This window comes from Phacochoerus africanus, chromosome 7 (assembly GCF_016906955.1).
Source record: "Phacochoerus africanus isolate WHEZ1 chromosome 7, ROS_Pafr_v1, whole genome shotgun sequence".
Taxonomy (NCBI): Eukaryota; Metazoa; Chordata; class Mammalia; order Artiodactyla; family Suidae; genus Phacochoerus; species Phacochoerus africanus.
Window position 1 is genome coordinate 87,677,003 of NC_062550.1, and position 21,567 is coordinate 87,698,569.

General features: G+C 39.2%; 1 protein-coding gene across 3 annotated transcripts; it reads right to left on the reverse strand.

Moving 5' to 3' along the window:
* Positions 1-1,333: 1,333 nt before the first annotated feature.
* Positions 1,334-21,327, reverse strand: ACTR6 (actin related protein 6). Of its 3 annotated transcripts, none has more exons than XM_047788203.1 (11): positions 21,182-21,327; positions 18,331-18,448; positions 17,699-17,767; positions 15,573-15,696; positions 14,215-14,350; positions 14,067-14,123; positions 10,382-10,480; positions 10,207-10,285; positions 7,236-7,407; positions 4,847-4,925; positions 1,334-2,021 (listed from the first exon to the last, which is right to left on the reverse strand). In XM_047788203.1, exons 1-11 carry the CDS (start codon positions 21,247-21,249, stop codon positions 1,892-1,894), a joined length of 1,131 nt encoding a protein of 376 aa, XP_047644159.1. In that variant the 5' UTR covers positions 21,250-21,327; the 3' UTR covers positions 1,334-1,891. The 3 variants fall into 3 exon arrangements, with proteins under 3 accessions (XP_047644159.1, XP_047644158.1, XP_047644160.1); XM_047788202.1 differs by having other exon boundaries at positions 4,847-4,985; positions 21,182-21,326; XM_047788204.1 differs by lacking the exon at positions 15,573-15,696 and having other exon boundaries at positions 4,847-4,985; positions 17,686-17,767; positions 21,182-21,326.
* Positions 21,328-21,567: the final 240 nt, after the last annotated feature.

The following is a 21,567-nucleotide window of genomic DNA, read 5'->3' on the forward strand; positions in this document are numbered from 1 at the left end:
ATCCAATGTTTCCACAGCTGCAGATCGGATTCAATCCCTGGTCCAGGAACTTCTATATGCCACGGTTGCAGCCTTTAAACAAACAAACAAACAAACCTCTAGCAATAAAGTTTCAAAAATTAGGTAAGTGTTAAAATTGATGGGAATTTTAGTGGCTGGATAAAGAATTAAGATCTGTGTTCATTAACTTCAGAAATAAAATTTTAGTGTCTCAAAAACAAGTACTGTGAGATCTACACTGTATACAGAAATTAGTTTACTGCAGTAAGTATGTGAACACACATCATTCACAGCAGAGCATGATGGGAGACTTCAAGCTAGGGCATGTTTTGGGAATGGAGCTTTGAGGAATGCCCCAGTTCCTCAGAGGAAAAAAACACCCTGCCTGGTGACGGTAATACTCTGCCTGTCTACGATGAGGTACTGATGAGTCAAGGAAAGCTCTTTAAGTGGGGTCTTACCTTCATACTTCTAACTGCATCACCCTGAGACTCTCACACAGTTGTACTGTTATAATGTATGGTTCCAAAAACGTCTTTTACACCACCAGCATTTTTTTGCTATACTGTCCACAGTGTAGCAGATAAACAAGTCGACAGTGATAACCAGTAATGTAACCAGTCTAGGTCTAGAAAGGACTGATCAGGCCCTAACCTAATACAGGTCTTTTTTATAAATAGAAAATATTGGTAAGTGAAAAATACATTTACCACACCTCACCTGAGTCTATCTGAAATGAGCTCAGAACACTTACATTAGCCTACGGTTGGGCAAATTCAGCAAACACAAGCCTGTTTTATAAAGTGTTGAATATCTCATGCAATTTATTGAATATTGGGCGGAAATTGAAAAACAGAATGGCTGCACAGGTACAGGATGGTTGTCAACGTGGCTGACCAGCAGCTGAGGCTTACTGCTGCTGCCCAGCATCATCAGAGAATGACATACCCCATGTTGTCTGGGAAAAAGCTCAAAATTCAAAATTTGAAGCATACTGTTTTTGCACCACTGTAAAGTCAAAAAATTAGTAAGTCAAACCACTGTAAGTTGGAGACTATCCATATAGTCCAAATATAATTGTAGTGGACAGCTCCTTCACCCTCCCTAGGTAGCATCTATCACTTCACCTTAATTCTCCTTTGTGAAACTACCTTCTTGCACTCTAGGCTATCTTAGTAGGGCTGTCAAAGTTCCCGAAGCCACGGGGCAGGCCACGATCCTAGCTAGGGGAAAGAGACCGATGGGAGTCTGACTCATGAGCCTAATGACACAAGAATTACATCCTAAAAAATGGTACAGTACTTTCGAGAAACAATACATGTCTGCAACAGAGTAGTGACCAAAAACACTTTAATAAAGTTGGCTTTAATCGCCATCCTTTTAAACTTATACTAAGTAGAAGATAAACATTAAACGCACACAGATTAGTTTTTCCAACTTTAGCAGATATAAATAAAGACGACAATTTTAAAATAAAACACTTAATTCTAAAAGAGAGACTCCCATCAGCCTGAAAACACTGTGACCAATTCCTACTCAGTCACACAAAACTACCTTCTAATGAAAACTGACCAGTGAAACACTTAAGTTGGGTGCTTTTAGCTATGAAGAATTAAACTTAAAATGTGCTCACTCTTTCATCTGCTAATGAAAGATAACTTACTCTCAGAAAAAGCCTAAGCATTGTTATAGTAAGTCTAGTTCCTAAAGGAAAATCTGGGCTGAGTTACAGTTTACTTAACTCAGAATCCATTGAAAATTAGATATGGATCAAACTATTTACATAAGTTCAAGACTTTAAGATGAAAGGTAACACAGGTTCCTTAACTTTCTTTAGAACACTGAAATTAAGCCTTTGTCACAATCAGTCAAAAACCTTCAGAAACATTTCTTAAATGTCAAATTTCTCTTCGCAGACGCTATGTCCATTTTCTTCATAATCTTCTCTTGTTACCACCATATCTTCAAAATCGTCATTCTCTGATATCAATTTTCCACCTTCCCAGGCATAAGTAATAGGGCTAAAAATAAAGCCAAAATAAATGAACCCCAGTGATTTTACAGAACTGAAATGCCAGAAACATTCATTAGAACTAAAATATAGTGATCTCTACCCAACCTAATTTAACAGAAAATTATTTCAAGTGTGAAAATAAGCATAAACTTCAGAGGAGTAAAGCAAACTCAGTCACCACTACAAGTATGTGTTCTTTTCTTTTTTTTTTTTTCCTGTGTCCTGAATTTTTGGATCTTCTAATAAAAAAACAAGAATACCAGCAAAAGATAAAATATGCATAAAAACTCCATAACAACTGAGTCTGACTTCTGTACATAGCAAAGATATGTCATCTCATCAATTCACAAAGCAACCAATGAAATAGCTATTATAACTCCTATTTTATAGATTTGGAAGATGAGGTTCAGAGAGATTAAAACAAAAACTAGGATTTTACCCAAAACTGTTTTCAAAGAGTCTGCGCTTTTGCTCCTGTATTTTGTTGCCTCTAATAAATGATACATTTAGAAAACACAGTGCATGATAAACCATTACATGGTAGGACACAAGTAAGTAAAATTAGAGCACATCAAACTTTTCTAGTTTAATTTTATGTACAACCAAGGTTATACTTAGTGTAATTCTACTTCTACTGTTCCTCTGCCTCAATTCAATTTTAAATCTGAAAAATGGTAAAACATTATTGTTGGAGTTCCCATCGTGGCTCAGCGGAAATGACTATGACTAGGAACCATGAGGTTGCAGGTTCAACCCCTGACCTCACTCAGTGGGTTAAGGATGCAGCGTTGCTGTGAGCTGTGGTGTAGGTTGTGGAAGCAGCTTGGATCTGGCACTGCTGTGGCTATGGCTGTGGCCAGCGGCCTCAGCTCTGATTCGACCCCTAGCCTGGGAACCTCCATATGCCGCAGATGTGGCACTAAAAAGACAAAAAAAAAGTTATTGTTTTCCTTATTGTATTTACTGCATTTCCTAACCTTAAAAAGACGAGGTCATATCTATATCAATAATCTATATTATGTGCCATAAGGATTTGATGAATAAAAGAATAAAAATTTCTGTAGATCCTTCGGCTTGTAATGTATGGATGAGTTTCATTTAAAATGCAGGACTGGGGTGTTTCCATTGTGGTGTAGCAGAAATATGACTAGTATCCATCAAGATGCAGGTTTGATCCTTGGCCTCACTCAGTGGGTTGGGGATCTGGTGTTGCCCTGAGCTGTGGTGTAGTTTGCAGAAGCAGCTTGGATCCTGTGTTGCTGTGGCTGTGGTGTAGGCCAGCAGCTGTAGCTCCAATTCAACCCCTAGCCCAGGAAGTTCCATAGGCCTCGAGTACAGGCCTAAAAAGCAAAATAAGTGAATAAATAAAATGCAGGATACAAATCCAATGTGCTTCATGTTCTAAAGCGTATGTGAACATTAATGTTAATAAAAATCACTCCAAGGGAGTTCCTGCCATGGCACAGTGGGTGAAAAATCCGACTGCAGGAGTTCCTGTTGTGTCTCAGCAGGTTAAGAACCTGACATAGTGACAGATGTGACTCAAATCCTGCGTTGCTGTTGCTGTGGCTATGGCATAGGCCAGCAGCTGCAGGACCCAATCCACAGCTGTGGCTCATACTCAATCCCTCGTCTGGGAACTTCCAAATCTTTCTAATATCTAATGATTGTTCATTCTTTTTCTTTTCTTTTTTTTTTTTTTTTTTTTTGTCTTTTTAGGGCAGTACCTGTGACATATGGAGGTTCCCGGGCTAGACTTGAATTGGAGCTGCAGCCACAGGGCTACACCACAGCACTGCATCTGTGACCTACACCACAACTCCCACTGAGTGAGGCCAGGGATCAAAACTGCATCCTCATGGATACTAGTCGGATTCGTTAACCACTGAGCCGTGATGGGAACTCCTGCTTGTCTATTCTTTTATCTGATAGCTATTACATTAAGTGATCAGATAAGGGCCTTTTATTAACTGCTACTGACTTTGAAAAATTCTTCTTTAGCTTCAAAATGAAACTCTAAAATTAAAAGTCAAGTATGTAGAGTCTTATTTGCAACTGTGATATTTAAAACAGTGGGACAGGGAGGGGGAATTATTTAGACATAGATTTGGTGAGAACTCCTGCCTCTAGGTAAAGAGAACTGGCTCTTAGTCTGGTTACTGCTACTAACTTACCATAAGGCCTTTACCAATCCACGAACCCTTGTTTACTTACAAAGTAAGTATGCAGAACAGGATGATCTGTAAGCCATTCTTAACAGCTTTAAAATTCTACCTTAATTATCTGCTTTATTTCACAAAACAGGATAAGTGGGATACATATAAAGTGGTTCTGAATTTAAAAAAGAAAGACTACTTAAATATAAAATTTATTTTAAATATTTTAAGTTATTTTAAAACATTCTAAAACAACTTATCAGTTGACGTAACTTATCTTAATGGTTAAATCCTTAAATTATTATTCCTGATAGAAACTTTCAAGAAATGACACACCTCAGATAAACTGAACAGAAAATAACCTAATTGCTTTGCCTATAAAAATCTTTTAGGAATGAGGACTGATTCACTATAAGGAAGTGATCCTACAATAACTGAGCACCCATTACATACCAGCTATTATGGTTGGCACTTTATATACCTCATCCCCTTTAATCCACTGAAATATAAGGTGTATCATTTTATTTTTTCTTCTGCGAAAAGAAAAATGAACATCCCAAACGTGAAATAAACCTGCCAACATAGTAGAACCAGGCTTTAAACTCAAGTCTGCCTATGGACCTCTTTACCTACAAACTAACTCCCATGACTTGTATCTATTAAAGTTAACACTCACTTTTCAGGCAGCACAACAGAAACATCATAATCTGTTGGAGTGAGACATCGAACTTCGGAGTAAACCCGATCCCTAAATCCTGGGAAAAGAGTATTTCCTCCTGTCAAAACAATGTTCTTAAAAAAATGCGGCTGCATTTCTTTAAAAGAGAAAAAAGGAGAAAGAAACAGGGCATTAGAAAATCAGTTTACTTATCTGTCTAGAGAAATGGGGTTAAGGGCTTAGGTAAAAGCAATTAGGGATTATAGTTATGGGTTGGGAAACCATAGAGTTTTTTAAAACCATACAAATTATAATTTATAATGTATAAGATTTTACAATGAGGTGGTCATTTATACTATAAACAAACACATGAAATATGAAATGTATGATCTTATAGGTTTTTAAAAGAAAGGGGCTAAGGTGAGGTGGTTGAACTACTAGCAACTTATCATAGATATACTTTAAGAAATTCATAAATGAATACAATTCTAGTAGTAGACATCAGAAAATTAAAACTGTTCTTCCCTAGAATGGAAGAGGTCTTTATGTAGTGGAAATTATTATCTAGCGTAAAGATGAAAAAGAGATCCTTCATGACATTTTTTGAGAGTCCAAGTTTACATGTTATCTCACTGAGACACACCTATTTATCGTACAATACTTAACAACTAAGAATGAAAAATACCCAATCTATAACAATACTTAAAGAATAGGTCTTATGTTCTACACTCATTAAAGTTACACGATAGCAAACATTAAGTGCTGTATGGTTTGCCAGCATGAAAACACACTGGGAGTTCCCTTTGTGGCTCAAAACGAATTTGATTAGCATCCATGAGGACACAGGTTCGATCCCTGGCCTCGCTAGTGGGTCAAGAATCGGGGTTGCCGTGGTTTGGAACCCACGTTGCTGTGGCCGTGGTGCAGGCCAGCAGCTGCAGCTCCGACTTGACCCCTATCCTGGGAATTTCCATATGCCACAGGTGCAGCCCTAAAAAGCAAGCATGCATGCATGCATAAGTAAATAAATAAATAAATAAATGAAACGCTATTAACAGGGTTCCTGTTGTGGTTCAGCAGGTTAAGGACCCAACATGGTCTCTGTGAGGATTCGGATTCAATCCCTGGCCTCACTCGGAGGGTTAAGAATTTGGCACTGCCACAAGCTCAGATGTGATGTTGCCATGGCTGTGGCAGAGTCCCCAGCTGCAGCTCTGATTCAACCCCTGGCCTGGGAACGTCTATATGCTGCAGGTGCAGCCGAAAAAGAAAAACAAAAACAAAAAACAAAAAATTCTACTAAGCACTGCTGGTTAATTCATTAGGAATTGATAGGTACTGGCCATCCCATTTAATGCTTCTGTGCACAAAACAAGGACAGAGTTCTACAATATTAACACTAAGTCTCATGGCATGGCATTAAAGCAATGTAGTACAAAATGTATACTTCATGATGGTAACTTTATATAAAATGTAAAATCAATACAAAATATATGAAAAAAGTTGTGAAATAACTATATTAAGGTGATGGCATTATTCGACTTTCTTCTCTCTTTTTTTTTTTTTTTAAATGGGAGGAGAGGACATTGCATGTGCCAGATTTTCTCTAATGCCTAGACTGATGTTTATGAACTAGGAAGACAATTTCAAGATAAAAAATACTCCAAAACTCTAGAACATTATTTTTTGGGAGGCCACACCTGCGGCATATGGAAGTTCCCAGACTAGAGGTCAAATCGGAGCTGCAGCTGCCATCTACACCACAGCAATGCCCTATCTGAGCCGCATCTGCAACCTACACCACACCTTACAGCAAGGCCAGATCCTTAACACATTGAGCAAAGCCTGGGATCAAACCCACATCTTCATGGATACTAGTCGGGTTCCTAACCTGCTGAACCACAACGGGGACTCCCTAGAACACTTTTTAGTGAAGTCATGCATCACGAGAACCTAGACGTAATTGTGAAACACCATACTTCAATCTCATTAAAATTAACTTCTGTAACATTAATCCAAATATAACAGAAAGAATAAAGCAGTCTCATCAACAGCTGAAAACCACTAAATTGTTAAATTTTAAATTTCTATTGTGTGCAAATTTGGCTTAAATTTAAGCTTTTCTAAAATGGATATAGAATTTAATACTCACAGAGAAATGAATTTCTTCAAGTTTAAACAGGCTGTAATTACTTTCCCTAAATCAAATTTATAATCTAGAGCCAATTAAGAATTATTCAAGTGTATTATTGGATCTGGAAATCTCTGCAAATAAAATAGCTATTTGTTTAAATCATTTAGAAGAAACAGATGACTTCTTCAGGGTTCACTGAGCTTATGACTTTTTTAAAATATCACTGTTCCAAAAAAAAAAAAATCACTGTTCCTCATTATGTTATTTATGTACCTTCAGGTAAGTTCTGAATTGAATAGACAATAGCTTCTGGAATTCCCATTTCTTGAATGCCTATATCGGAAGGATTAAAGAGTATTTCTGGAACAGCAAATCTCTCATTGGCCAGACGAAGAATTTGTTCCCCAGATTTGTATTTTCCACTTAACACCATTTCTTCCCTTGGCTTAAATAAAAATAAGATTAAAAAAATTAAGCTACATTATCCAGCTCACAGGACTCATAACATTTAGTAATATGTAATACTACTATATTAACCATGTTCTTAGAAGTTTAAGGACTCTCAAAATTTAGAAAAATGTGGTCTTCTCTCCTGTTGCCTAAACCACACAGATAAATAACTATTGACTCTAATATAGCTATTCCCCAAAAGATGATCTGGCTTTATTCCACACATTTTAAAACAGAAAGAAAGAAAAGGAGAATAGATGGAAGGAACATCATAGTCCACACTGATTCATTTCTAAAGAACAAAGAACATACTCTAAATAAAAAGTACTTTATCTCATGTCTCTACCTCTATCTACTTTCACTCTCTTGCCTTAGATGTTCATTGAATACTACGGTTTTTATTCTATTAAGACTTCCCCCTTCCCTTGAGCAAAAAGCCTACATCACTAAATTTATTATTTATTCACTCTCTACTCAAAAATCAGTTTCCAAATGATTTATGCAAATACATGGACTTCACTGAAATTCTTTCGTTGTTTTCTAACCCACTTACTCTCTAAGCTGTACTCCTGAAGAGGCCAGAGAAGATAATCTCCTTCTACAACACGCCACATTATTAAAATAATGCTCTCTCTAGGAGGTCCCACTGTGGCACAGCAGGTTAGGACCCAGTGTTTTCTCTATGGCAGCACAGGTTCAATCCTCAGCCCAGTCCAGTGGGTTAAGGAACCAGTGTTGCCACAACTGTGGCAGAGGTCACAGCTGTGACTAGACTTGCTCCCTGGCCAAATGCCAAAACTGGCAAAACTGGCTGAAAAAGAAAAAAAGAAAAGAAAAAACAATGGTCCCTCTCAATTTTACTAAGAAATCACTAGCTCTTCTATTTTTTTTTTTTTTTGTCTTTTTGCCATTTTAGGGCCCCTCCCGCGGCATATGGAGGTTCCCAGGCTAGGGGTCCAACCAGAGCTACAGCTGCCGGCCTACACCACAGCCGCAGCAATGCCAGATCCGAGCTGCGTCTGCGACCTACACAACAGCTCACAGCAATGCCGGATCCTTAACCCACTGAGCAAGGGCAGGGATCGAACCCGCAACCTCATGGTTCCTAGTCGGATTCGCTAACCACTGTGCCACGACAGGAACTCCAGTTCTTCTAGACAGTTCCATTCACTTCATTTGACTCATACATGCAATTTTCCTCCTATAACAGAGAATCTCACAATCCTTTACCTAAGTATAAAAAAGCATTTTGAAAGATAGCCTTTGTCCTTCTAGAAGTGTCTGTTTCTAAGAATAGCACAGGATGATTTCAATTTTATAAGGCCTCAAGTAGACTTCTCTGAAATCTGATACATATTTCACCTCAAAAATCTGACAAAAAAATTTTAAATTTCAGACATATAAAAAAGTATAGAAAACCATATAAAACCCATGTATCCATCAGCCAGTTTAATGGAACTTCACAGATAACACTCCCCTTTTAAATCTGGTATTAGCATTCACATACATAGTTCTATACTTTTACTTCATATTTAAACAGTTTTATTTTTATTTATTTATTTATATATTTATTTATTTTTTGTGTGTGTTGTTTTGGCATTTCTTGGGCTGCTCCCGCGGCATATGGAGGTTCCCAAGCTAGGGGTCGAATCGGAGCTGCAGCCACCAGCCTACACCAGAGCCACAGCAGCACGGGATCTGAGCCACGTCTGCAACCTACACCACAGCTCACGGCAATGCCAGATCCTTAACCCACCGAGCGAGGCCAGGGATTGAACCCGCAACCTCATGGTTCCTAGTCGGGTTCGTTAACCACTGAGCCAGGACGGGAACTCCCTGTTTTTCACTCTTTTAATGTATTCTGCAATGAACATTACCATAAATGTCTCCTTGTGAAAATATCTCCTTGTGTTTAAATTTCTGACCAAAGATTTTTAACTTCCTAACAGTCCTTATCAAGCAGTGACTAGAAGGGCCAATTTTGCATTTACCCCAACACAGAACTGATAGTTTACCTGAGCTGATCAAAGGTAGGGAGAAATTGGAGTTCCCATCGTGGCACAGTGGTTAACAAATCCGACTAGGAACCATGAGGTTGCGGGTTCGGTCCCTGCCCTTGCTCGGTGGGTTAAGGACCCGGTGTTGCCGTGAGCTGTGGTGTAGGTTGCAGATTCGGCTCGGATCCCGCGTTGCTGTGGCTCTGGTGTAGGCTGGCAGCTACGGCTCCGATTAGACCCCTAGCCTGGGAACCTCCATATGCCGTGGGAGCGGCCCTAGAAAAGGCAAAAAGACAAACAAAAATAAAATAAAAATTAAAAATAAATTAAAAAAAAAACAAATAGGGAGAGATTACTCTGCTCTGCCATCCAAGATCAAACACTTTGAATGTGCACTGGAGTTTGCCCTTTTCAACCACAATCTGATATCAGATCAAACATGAAAAAAATTCTGCTCTGTGTCAGCTGTGTCAGTAACATTCACAAGAGGCAAATAACCAACTTCTAACTGGACTTAAACTAAACGAAGCAGAAAAGGGTAAACCATAATGTAGGCAAGGATACTGTTTATCTCCAGATTTGTCCCATGGGCTATCATTTAGCAGAGAGTTCTTTTTCTAAATAACTTCAGTAGAGATATTTATTAATCATTCATATACTGGTGCCTGGAGAAATGGCTACCAGGCAGGAAGGGAGTTATCAACAACTGTAAGATCCCACCGACCCCAACTGGATGCTTTTCAAATCTGACTGAGGTGGTCACTTGAAGAAATATCACTGACCATTTTTTAAATTACCTTACAGAAGCCCTTTTTAATTGTACTAAAGTCAGGCAAAACATAGTCTATCATGACTGTATTTTCTTCTCCTTTCAACCTGAAAAACAAAAATAAAGATTTACGAAATATTTTATCTATATGTACTATTACTCAAGAATCAACTTCCCAGTTCTTAGGTTACCATTATACATACTTGGCAATATCCATGTCTCTATAAAAATCCTGAGACACATAGCACACATCTTCTTTCACTTGATTAATCACATGTGTTTCATCCATAACATGTAATTGCCTAAACGGAAATAAAAATGGTAAAGTTGGAAATGGAAAAAATTTAATATAACTTACAATTAGCATTTAAAAATTTTTTCTGGAATTAAATTTTCAAGCAATGGATTTTAAAAAAATATTAAATTCATGAATGTGTACAATATCTTTGACTTTATGGAATATTCAGTCCATTACCTTATTTTTTTTTGTCTTTTTGTCTTTTTTTGTTGTTGTTGTTGTTGCTATTTCTTGGGCCGCTCCCGCGGCATATGGAAGTTCCCAGGCTAGGGGTTGAATCGGAGCTGTAGCCACCGGCCTACGCCAGAGCCACAGCAACGGGGGATCCGAGCCGCGTCTGCAACCTACACCACAGCTCACGGCAACGCCGGATCGTCAACCCACTGAGCAAGGGCAGGGACCGAACCCGCAATCTCATGGTTCCTAGTCGGATTCGTTAACCACTGCGCCACGACGGGAACTCCCCATTACCTTATTTAATCTCCACACTGTCCCTCTGAGAGCAAACAGTCCAGTTTGCAGGAGATTGAAAGGAGATTTTATTGTCTTTTTTTTTTTTTGTCTTTTTGTCACTTCTTGGGCCGCTCCCGCGGCATATGGAGGTTCCCAGGCTAGGGGTCGAATCGGAGCTGTAGCCACCGGCCTACGCCAGAGCCACAGCAACGCGGGATCCGAGCCGCGTCTGCAACCTACACCACAGCTCACGGCAACGCCGGATCATTAACCCGCTGAATGAGGCCAGGGACCGAACCCGCAACCTCATGGTTCCTAGTTGGATTCGTTAACCACTGCGCCACGACGGGAACTCCCTGAAAGGGGATTTTAAATGGCAAGGATTATCTAACTAAAGGGCAAACTCTTTCTTCCAACCATTCTGAATAGAATTATGCTAAAATGTCTTAATTCCTTGTCCTTTCTTTTCCAATTATAGAAGTATTGTTAGCTGCACATAGCACTTGGCACAAAGTAGATGCTTAATATATATTTGATGAGTGAATCAAAGAAAACACAGGCTTAATGTAGAAAATAAAGATGTTTTTAAAAACAGCTAAAATGTGAGGCTATTTCCTCTGAATATTTTTCTCTGCACATAGATACATAATACATGTTTACTTTTTATATTTTAGACTAAACATGTGTATCTCATAAACATTTACTTATGCTATTACATATATATACTTTTTTTTTTTTTTTTTTTTTGCTTTTCAGGGCCACACTCACAGCATAGGGAAGTTCCCAGGCTAGGGGTCTAATCAGAGCTGCAGCTGCCAGCCTACACCACAGCCACAGCAATGCCAGATCTTAACGGTGTCTGTGACCTACACCACAGCTCACAGCAATGCCGGATTCACTCACCACTGAGTGAGGCCAGGAATCAAACCCACATCCTCCTGGATACCAGTCAGTTTTGTTACCATTGAGCCACAAAAGGAACTCCTACATAGTCTTTAAAAATATGACTTAATGCCCTATCATACTTCAACCAGAGGGATTATCAAAATGTATTTATGTGTTAATATTTGGGGGTTTTGTAAATGTAATTTTATCTTTGCTTTTTTAGGGCCGCACTGCGGCATATGGAAGTTCCCAGGCTAGGGGCTGAATTGGAGCTGTAGCCACCAGCCTATGCCACAGCCTCAGCAATGCCAGATCCAAGCCACATCTGTGACCTACACCACAGGCCACGGCAATGCCAGATCCTTAACCCACTGAGCAAGGCAAGGGATTGAACCTGCATCCTCATGGATACTAGCCAGGTTCGTTACTGCTGAGCCATGATGGGAACTCCTTTTTTTTTTTTTTCTAATTTTTATTAACGTCATTTATATTTTAATGTTCCAAATATTGAAAGTTTAGGTCAGGGAGGAAAGATACTTGGGTGCTTATAAACATGGACTTTGGAGTCAGAGACTCAGGTTCAGTGACAACTGAGTAGCCAAGTTATTTTATCTCTTTGGGACACAATCTCTTCAACTCTAAAGAGGTAATAAGGTCAACAACTTAAAGCAGCACTAAGAAGTAAGGCTTTAGGAATTCCCGTAATGGTGCAGCGGAAAGGAACATGACTAGAAACCATGAGGTTGCAGGTTCAATCCCTGCCCTTACTCATGTGGGTTAAGGATCTAGTGTTGCCGTAAGCTATGGTGTAGGCCACAACGTGGCTTGGATCTGGCATCACTGTGGCTGTGGCATAGGCCAGCAGCTACAGCTCTGATTTGACCCCTAGCCTGGGAACCTCCATATGCCTGAGGTGCAGCCCTAAAAAGCAAAAAAAAAAAAAAAAGAAGGAATTATTATTTTCTTTATGGCCACACATGCGGTATATGGAAATTTCTGGGCCAGGGAAATTTCTAAGCCATAGCTGTGGCTACACTGGGTCCTTAATCCACTTCAGAGGGTGGGGAATCGAACCTGCATCCTGGCATTGCAGAGATGCCACTGATCCCGTTGTACCATAGCAGGAATTCCCTTATGTTTTTAAACACAGTAAAATTTATAATAATAGCATAATGGGAGATCCCCTTGGGGCTCAATGAATTAAGAACCTGACTAGTATCCATGAGGATGCAGGTTTTATTCCTGACATGGCTCAGTGCATGAAGGATAGAGCATTGCTTCAAGCTACAGTGTAGCTCAGATCCTGAGTTGCTGTGGTGTAGGCTGGGAACTGCAGCTCTGATTCAACCCCCTAGCCTGGGAACTTTCATATGCCACAGATGCAACCCTAAAAAGGAAAAAAAAAAATTGCATAATAAAATTTAGGAGGCAAGAGAAGAGTTGGGAGATGACTGAGTACATTAATTTTTCTTTTTCTTTTCTTTCTTTTTTTTTTTTTGCTCTTTTGTCTTTTTAGGGCCGCACCCACAGCACATGGAGGTTCCCAGGCTAGGAGTTGAATTGGAGCTATAGCTGCCGGCCACAGCCACAGCCACAGCAATACCGAAGGATCCAAGCCACATGTGTGACCTGCACACAGCTAATGGCAACAGTGGATCCTTAAACCACTGAGCAAAGCCAGGGATTGAACCCAAGCCCTCATGGATGCTAGTCAGGTTTGTTAACCACTGAGCCACAACAGGAACTTCCATTTTTCATCTTTTAATAGGAGACAGTCAGCTAATACTGGCTAATCCAGAAACATATCAATATATTATTAAGGCTTGTAGAGATTAAAAAAGAATAAAAGATAAACACGGTTCAAATATTATATTTTGTATGGAGTAAAACTGGTAAGAGAGAAATGGAAAGGCGAGACATTTATTTTCCTTTTAGACCCTTATTTCATTACATACATTTAAAATTTTTTTTATAAAATATATGTAGATTTATAACTTTGAAATATTAAAAAATATTAATGTATTAAACTGGAATTTGAAAATGCCTTTTTTGTGGATACTACTATTTCATATGCTAGAAAGCTTTTCAACTTGAACACAATTAGTATTTCTGTATGTGATAGAGATTTTTTTAAGCAATAATATAGGATTGCCACCTGAACTAAGAAGTAAAAGTAAGGAATAATTTTAAATTACTTTAAAAAGCTCATCCCCAGCATACCATCCTTCCAAAGAATCAAAACTAAATATTACCTGTAAGATATGATCTCCTTTAGATGATTGGTTAGGAGTTTTCCTCCCACATTTATTCTAAAAAGAGAGAATCCAGATTTGGTTCAGTTAGCACACATTTCATTCAGTTTTATTCTAAGAAATAATATGACAATTCAATGTAACTCACCGAATAATTGCTTCTTTTTTCTTTTTACTTCTACAATAAGGAACTATATGTGTAAAGGAATATCCACTATCTACAATGATACAGCATAATTCAGAAGGATTATCTCGGAAATACCTATGTGCACTGAGAGCCCCAGCTATTAAAAAAAGATAGAGAAAAAATAAACACATTGAATTAAAGTATAATTAATTTAAAGCAATAAATAAAGAAAGGTAGCAAAGTAAGGGAAGAACAAAGACAGAAACTTTCCTTTATTTATAAGAAAAATGTTAATTTAAAATAATATTCCTAATTGACAAAAGCTCTTTGCAAGGTTTAAACATTAAAGCATCACGTTTTTGTAGAAAATATGACTAAAAAATTGTGATCAACTTTTAAAGGTAAATATTCAGTACCTTGCTTTTTTTTTTTTGTCTTTTTGCCATTTTTTGGGCTGCTCCCGTGGCATATGGAGGTTCCCAGGCCAGGGGTTGAATCAGAGCTGTAGCTGCCAGCCTACACCAGAGCCACAGCAACGGGGGATCCGAGCTGCGTCTGCAACCTACACTACAGCTCACGGCAACGCCGGATCGCTAACCCACTGAGCAAGGGCAGGGATCGAACCCGCACCCTCATGGTTCCTAGTCGGATTCGCTAACCACTGAGCCACGACGGGAACTCCCCAGTACATAGCTTTTAATAATTATTTTAGTAGCAGATAATTTTACTGAGCATTTACTACAAACTGGGCACTATTCTAAACCCTATTAGTGTGTGTGTTTTAATCCTCACAACAGTCCCATTTTACAGATGAAGCAGCACAAAGAAATTAAACAACGTGCCCAAGGTCACATGATCAGAAAGTTAACAGAGCCAGGATTCAAGCCTACACAGTGTGACTCTATAGCAGGATATCTCGGCTTCAGAACTACTGACATTTGGGGCCAGATAACTCCTTCTGTTGGCGGCTTCACTGTGCAATGTAAGATGTTAAGCAGCATTCTGTGTCTTCTACCCACTAGATGCCAGTAGCACCCTCCCGCCTGTGATGAAAAACGTCTCCGGATACTGCTAAACGTCTCAAGAAGCAAAACCACCTTGGTTGAGATCAGGGTCCTCGGGCTTACGCTCCTAACCACTATGGTATACTGCTGCTTATACAGACTGAAATTCTGCAAACTAAACATGTGAATATTTTCCTTGTACAGTCAGGTAATATAATTCTAGCCCTTAATAAACTTAACTAGGGCCCATCTAGCTTTAAATTCCACACTTTATTTCCTTCAAATCTAAAAGAATGTCACCCAATGGTCTTAGATTTTAAGTGTTTCTTTATTCATATTCACAAAACTTAAATTTTAATCAAAACTTTACCTCACCATTTACTCTTAATACTGCTTGGAACTGGTATTCTTCAAATAAGATTTCATTCATTGATTCTTGAATTGAAGTGAAGTTAAAATACGGTTCTGTGATAATAATATTAGTGTCTAAAAAATCAACCTATGAGAGGAAAAAAAAAATTCCCAAAGTTTTGTAACTCTGTAGTTATAAACACTTGCTTTACACATATAAAAAAACTTATTTAATCCTCACAATAATCCTACAAGACACATTGTATTTTTATTTTATTTTTATTTATTTATTTTGTATTTTAGGGCCACACCCACGGCATATGGAGGCTCCCAGGCTAGGGGTTGAGTCAGAGCTGTAGCCACTGGTTAACACCAGAGCCACAGCAATGCCAGATCCAAGCCACGTCTGCAATCTACACCACAGCTCATGGCAACGCCAGATCCTTAACCCACTGAGCAAGGTCAGGGATTGAGCCTGCATGCTAATGGATACTAGTCAGATTTGTTTCCAATGCACCACGATGGGAATTCCTTATTATTATTTTAAAGGTGAGCAAACTAAGGCATGGAAGAGTTGAATGAGTTACCAAGGTCCATATAACTAGTTAGTGACATACCTAGGATTTGAACCTGGAAGTCTGGTTACAGAACTCATGCACTTTGGAGCTCCCATTGTGGCTCAGCAGTAATGAACCCGACTATTATCCCTGAGGATGAAGGTTCGATCCCTGGCCTTGCTCAGTGGGTTAAGGATCTGGCATTGCCGTGAGCTTTGATGTAGGTTGAAGATGTGGCTCAGATCCCGTGTTGCTGTGGCAAAGCTGGCAGCTGCAGTTCCAATTCAACCTCTAACCTGGGAACTTCCATATGCTACAGGTGCACCCCTAAAAGCACCAAAAAAAAAAAGAAAAGAAAAGAAGAAGCAGAATTCATGCACTTCAACTATTATTTGATTTTAACTCTCTTAATGGTAGCATTCATAAAATGGCATGGTCAAATTGTTTAAATATAATTATAGTAACGAATGATACAATTAATTAAAAGCACTGAGGCTGGGTTGGTTTTTTTTTTTTTTTTTGCTATTTCTTTGGGCCGCTCCTGCGGCATATGGAGGTTCCCAGGCTAGGGGTCGAATCAGAGCTGTAGCCACTGGCCTACACCAGAGCCACAGCAATTCGGGATCCGAGCCGCGTCTGCAACCTACACCACAGCTCACGGCAACGCCGGATCCTTAACCCACTGAGCAAGGGCAGGGATCGAACCCACAACCTCATGGTTCCTAGTCGGATTCGTTAACCACTGCGCCACGATGGGAACTCCCTGTTTGTTTTTTTTGTTTGTTTTTTTTTTTAAGTCAAAAGGTGAGAGAAGTTCCCATCATGAAGCAGTGCAAATGAATCCGACTAGGAACCATGAGGTTGCGGGTTCAATCCCTGGCCTTGCTCAGTGGGTTAAGGATCTGGCATTGTGGTGAGCTGTGGTGTAGGTGGCAGATGTGGCTTGGATCCTGAGTTGCTGTGGCTGTGGTGTAGGCTGGCAGCTGTAGCTCTGATTGGACCCCTACCCTGGGAACCTCCATATGCTGTAGGTGTGGCCCTAAAAAGAAAAAAAAAAAAGAAAAAGAAATCTGAAGTAAAATTTTAATCTTGTTTCATACAAACATCTCTTCTCAACCTCAAATTCCACTTCAAAATGGAGATTCTATTCACTTGCACTTATTTGGAACATCAAAGCTAAGGATAGTAGATTAAATAACAAATATATGGGAGTTTCTGTTGTGGCTTAGTGGGTTAAGAACCTGAGTAGTATCCATGAGGATGTGGGTTCAATCCCTGGTCTCACTCAGTGGGCAATCTGGCATTGCCGTGAGCTGCAGTGTAGGTCACAGACACAGCTCAGATTTGGCATTGCTATGTTTACAGCATAGGTCACAGATGTGACACAGACCAGCACTGGCAGCTCCAATTCAGACTCCTAGCCTGGGAACTTCCATATACTGCAGGTGCAGCCCTAAAAAGAGAAAACAACAACAAAAAAATACATATATAAGAAACACAGTGAAAAGTCATAAATCTTAAAATTTAAGTTCTACTTTTTCGTTTGAATAAAACATGGAAATAGAAATTTGAATACATACTCCAATTTGTTACCTGATACATTTCTTTTCCAAAAAGGTAATCCCAAACTTGTCTTTGTACATCCCAATTCACCAAGTAGCCCTAAAAAAGTTTTATAAATTTAGTTATCAAAAATAGTCGAACAATTTAAAAAAAAAAATACGATTAACATATTCTAAATCACTGATTCCTATCTCTTTATTGTTACTTTCACCAGCCTAATGCTGTTTGAATTTCAAATATATTATACTGGTATGTTTCTATCCTTTTAAAACTTGAAAATATTACACATTAATAATAACCAAAATGTCAAGAGTTAAAAAGACACACCAACATGTAGAGATGCCTCTCTATGGTTATTTTCTTTAATGTGTTCATTTCATTTAGCTTTAACATAAACAAGTAAAATTCAGTACCAACAGTCAGTAACTAAATCATTGTCATTTATTATTTTTATTTCCAAGTATAGTAGATAATTGATCATGATTATTTATTTTTAACAGTAGTTTAAATCCAATTTTTGGTTTTAACAAGATCATAAATTTCAAATAACTTTTCCTAAAACACATGAAAATATTTCCATACATATAAAATCTTATATAGGCATTTCAAATTATCTTTAAATTTAGGTCTTTAATGCTAGAGATGATATACAGTGGGATTACCTTCTGAAAAGGAAGGATATAAAAGAGTCCAGAAGGGTCCTTTATTTCATCTATCTGGTTAGCAGTAAAAGTTTTGAGGCGTGCTGTTTTTGATCTGAACTGACAGTTAGGAATTACTCTATAAACAAAGACATAAATAAATACTTAGTTCTTAAAAATGCACTTAGTTAACCACCACCCTTGATGTCAAAAAATACCAAAACCAGTGTTTCTCATTCTGTCTTCAAATAATAATCTTTTGTAAAGGTTCTAGTATATACGAGGTTCTATACTGGACCCATTATCTTTCTCAAATAATCCTCAAGATAACCTTATAGGTGGGTATTGGTTCTGCTACTGCACAGGTATGAAGAAGGTGCTTAGGTAAAGTTCCTGGAGAATTCTTTTTTTTATTTATTTAAATTTTTATTTATTTATTTATTTATTTTATTTGTCTTTTTCTAGGGCCACATCTGAAACATATGGAGGTTCCCAGCTGGGGTCTATTGCCTCATGGTTCCTAGTCGGATTCATTTCCGCTGCACTATGACTGGAACTCCTCCTGGAAAATTCTTAATACCATCCTGGTTTAAAAAAAAAAAAAAAAAAAAGGGCAGGGAGTTCCCATCGTGGCTCAGCAGTAACAAACCTGACTAGTATCCACCAGGATGTGGGTTCAATTCCTGGCCTTGCTCAGTAGGTTAAATAAGGATCCTATGTGGCTGCGGCTGTGGTGTAGGCTGGCAGCTACAGCTCCAATTTGACCCCTAGCATGGAAACTTTCATATGCCACAGGTCAGGCCCTAAAAAGACATAAGAAAAAAAGGGGAGAGGGGAACAAGTTCAGCATTCTAACCAGAAAATTAAGTTTCCAATGAGTCAAAGATTTTCAATATGTAAGATGCTACAGGGTACACAAGTAGGAAGTAGTTTTAAATACGGTTGTTACCCACCATGAGTTTACAGTCTGGTTAGGAAGACAAACTAGAGCCATGATCAGTCATACATGTGTACACATGTATGGTTGTGTACACACACACACACACACACACACACACACACAGAAGAAAGGGGGACAGAGTTCATCACCCCAAAACATGCCACTTTACCATGAGGACTATTTTGAGTTAAAAGCATCAAAATCCTTTTATTTATTGGGGTGATACTGTAAAGATGTTTTGTACCTGATATTTCACTTACTATATTGTCATTTTCTCTATGTTTAGTCTTTGAGGACATAATTTTTAAAACCTGCATTGTAGCCAATCTTATGGCTATAATTTAATTGTAATTAATTTACTATTCTTGATTATTTAGCTTGCTTCCTCCTCCTTTTTTGTCACCATACAGTGTCTATAAATGATATAGAGAATTCCGGGAGTTCCTGTAGTGACTCAGAAGTAACAAACCAAACTAGTATCCATGAGGCCATGGGTTCAATCCCTGGACTCGCTCAGTGGGTTAAGAATACGGTGTTTCCAGAATTCCCGTCATGGCTCAGTGGTTAAAGAATCTGACTAACATCCATGAGGACTCAGGTTCGATCTCTGGCCTTGCTCAGCGGCTTAAGGATCCAGCATTGCCGGGACCTGTGGTGTACTTGCAGATGTGGCTCAGATCCTGCGTTGCTGTGGCTGTAGGCCAGCAGCTATAGCTCTGATTCTACCCATAGCCTGGGCACTTCCATATGCCTCGGGTGAGCCCCTAAAAAAAAGACCAAAAAAAAAAAAATGATACAGAGAATTCTGTACCTACTCTTATCAGGAACTCATAAATTATTCCTCAGGTAACTAATAAGAGAATAGCTGTTGGCAGACAAGAACAATGATACACATTGCCAAAATAAGACCGTAACAATTTACATTCCTATGCAGTTTGTTCTCTTAAAAATGAAAAGAGGTAAGAAGGGGAAAAAGTGTCTTATGAATATGCCAGAATAAAAGCACATCTTTAAATTTGCTTAATCTTTTTTTGTCTTGTTGTCTTTTTAGGGCCGCACCTGCAGCATATGGGGGTTCCCAGGGTAGGGGTTGAATTGGAGCTGCAGCCGCCAGCCTACACCACAGCGACAAAACGGGATCCAAGCCGTGCCTGAGACCTACACACAGTTCACCGAAACGCCAGATCCTTAACCCACTGAGCAACACCAGGGATCAAACCCATGTCTTCATGGATGCTAGTCAGGTTCATTAACCTCTGAGCCACAGACAGGAACTCCCTACATTTGCTTAGTATTTACTCAAACATATATATTTCACGAATGCCACTATAGTATTGCTTAACTGAGTCAAGTGCCAAGCCAAAGAGCACTTGGAAGGGCTTAAGTATAAAGCCTCAAAGTCTCTAGCCACTAAGTGGTTTTCACACTTTTGGAGTCCATAGAACCCTTTGAGGAGCGGACGAAAGCTGTAAAACGGAGTTCCCTTTGTCGCTCAGCGGTTTATGCCTGGGAACTCACACATGGAGATGGGTGCGTCCCTAAAAAGCCAAAAAAAAAAAAAAAAAGCTGTAACAGTGTCCCTAAGAAAATGCATAAACACACAAAATGCCCATGATTCCTGAGGATTCATGAACTTTGCGCAGGGAACCCTCCCCCTATGTCCGGAACGGCTTCCCTATAAGCCTATTTTCCTGAGCCATTTCCTGTTATGAAACAAAACACGCGACCCACTTCCGGGGCCCAGGAGCCCAAAATTAATAACAAAGTTCCACTTCAAAGCATCCCAACAGCCCGGCTCCAACCACGGCATCCCTCTGGCTGAGTGAGGGCCTCGCGGGGGAGTTTACAGTTTACTGACATCCCACGATGAAGCGCAGCATCTGTAACTATTAGGTCTGTAGGCCTTGTCCCTCAGAGGAACTGTACACTTACGAGACATTTTCATGGCTGTAACCAATTTTTGCATTGTAGGCTCCGTTATCCAGTACTAAGGTCGTCATTTTAGCACGAAAGACACCAACGTAGCTTTCCTTTCCCAACCCTTCTGCTCACGCTTTTTCCGGTACTCTATGGTTTGCACCCAGGGAGCGGAAAGAGCGCTTCCTGTATCCCTTAGCAACTGAGGACGCCGGAAGTCAGAAAGTGCTTGGCCTCGCGCGACTTGTCTGCAATTGTTTTAGGGTGCTTCCTATCCAAACTCATGTAAGTCCTGGCCAGATTCAATAAAAGGGAAATTGCTGCTTTTTCCGCCCAATGCGTGCTGCCTTTACTTTGCAGATTAAGTCGCTCTTGGAAGTTTTTTCTAATGCCCGTAAGGA

Excerpts from the sequence above, each read along its gene's own strand:
- ACTR6 (XM_047788202.1), bottom strand. The coding sequence starts at position 21,249 with ATGACGACCTTAGTACTGGATAACGGAGCCTACAATGCAAAAATTGGT. Across the intron at positions 14,351-15,572 it reads AGCAGTATTAAGAGTAAATG|CTGGGGCTCTCAGTGCACAT; the intron begins GTGAGGTAAAGT and ends TTTTTTTAATAG. Across the intron at positions 10,286-10,381 it reads AGAGACATGGATATTGCCAA|GTTGAAAGGAGAAGAAAATA; the intron begins GTATGTATAATG and ends TTTGTTTTTCAG.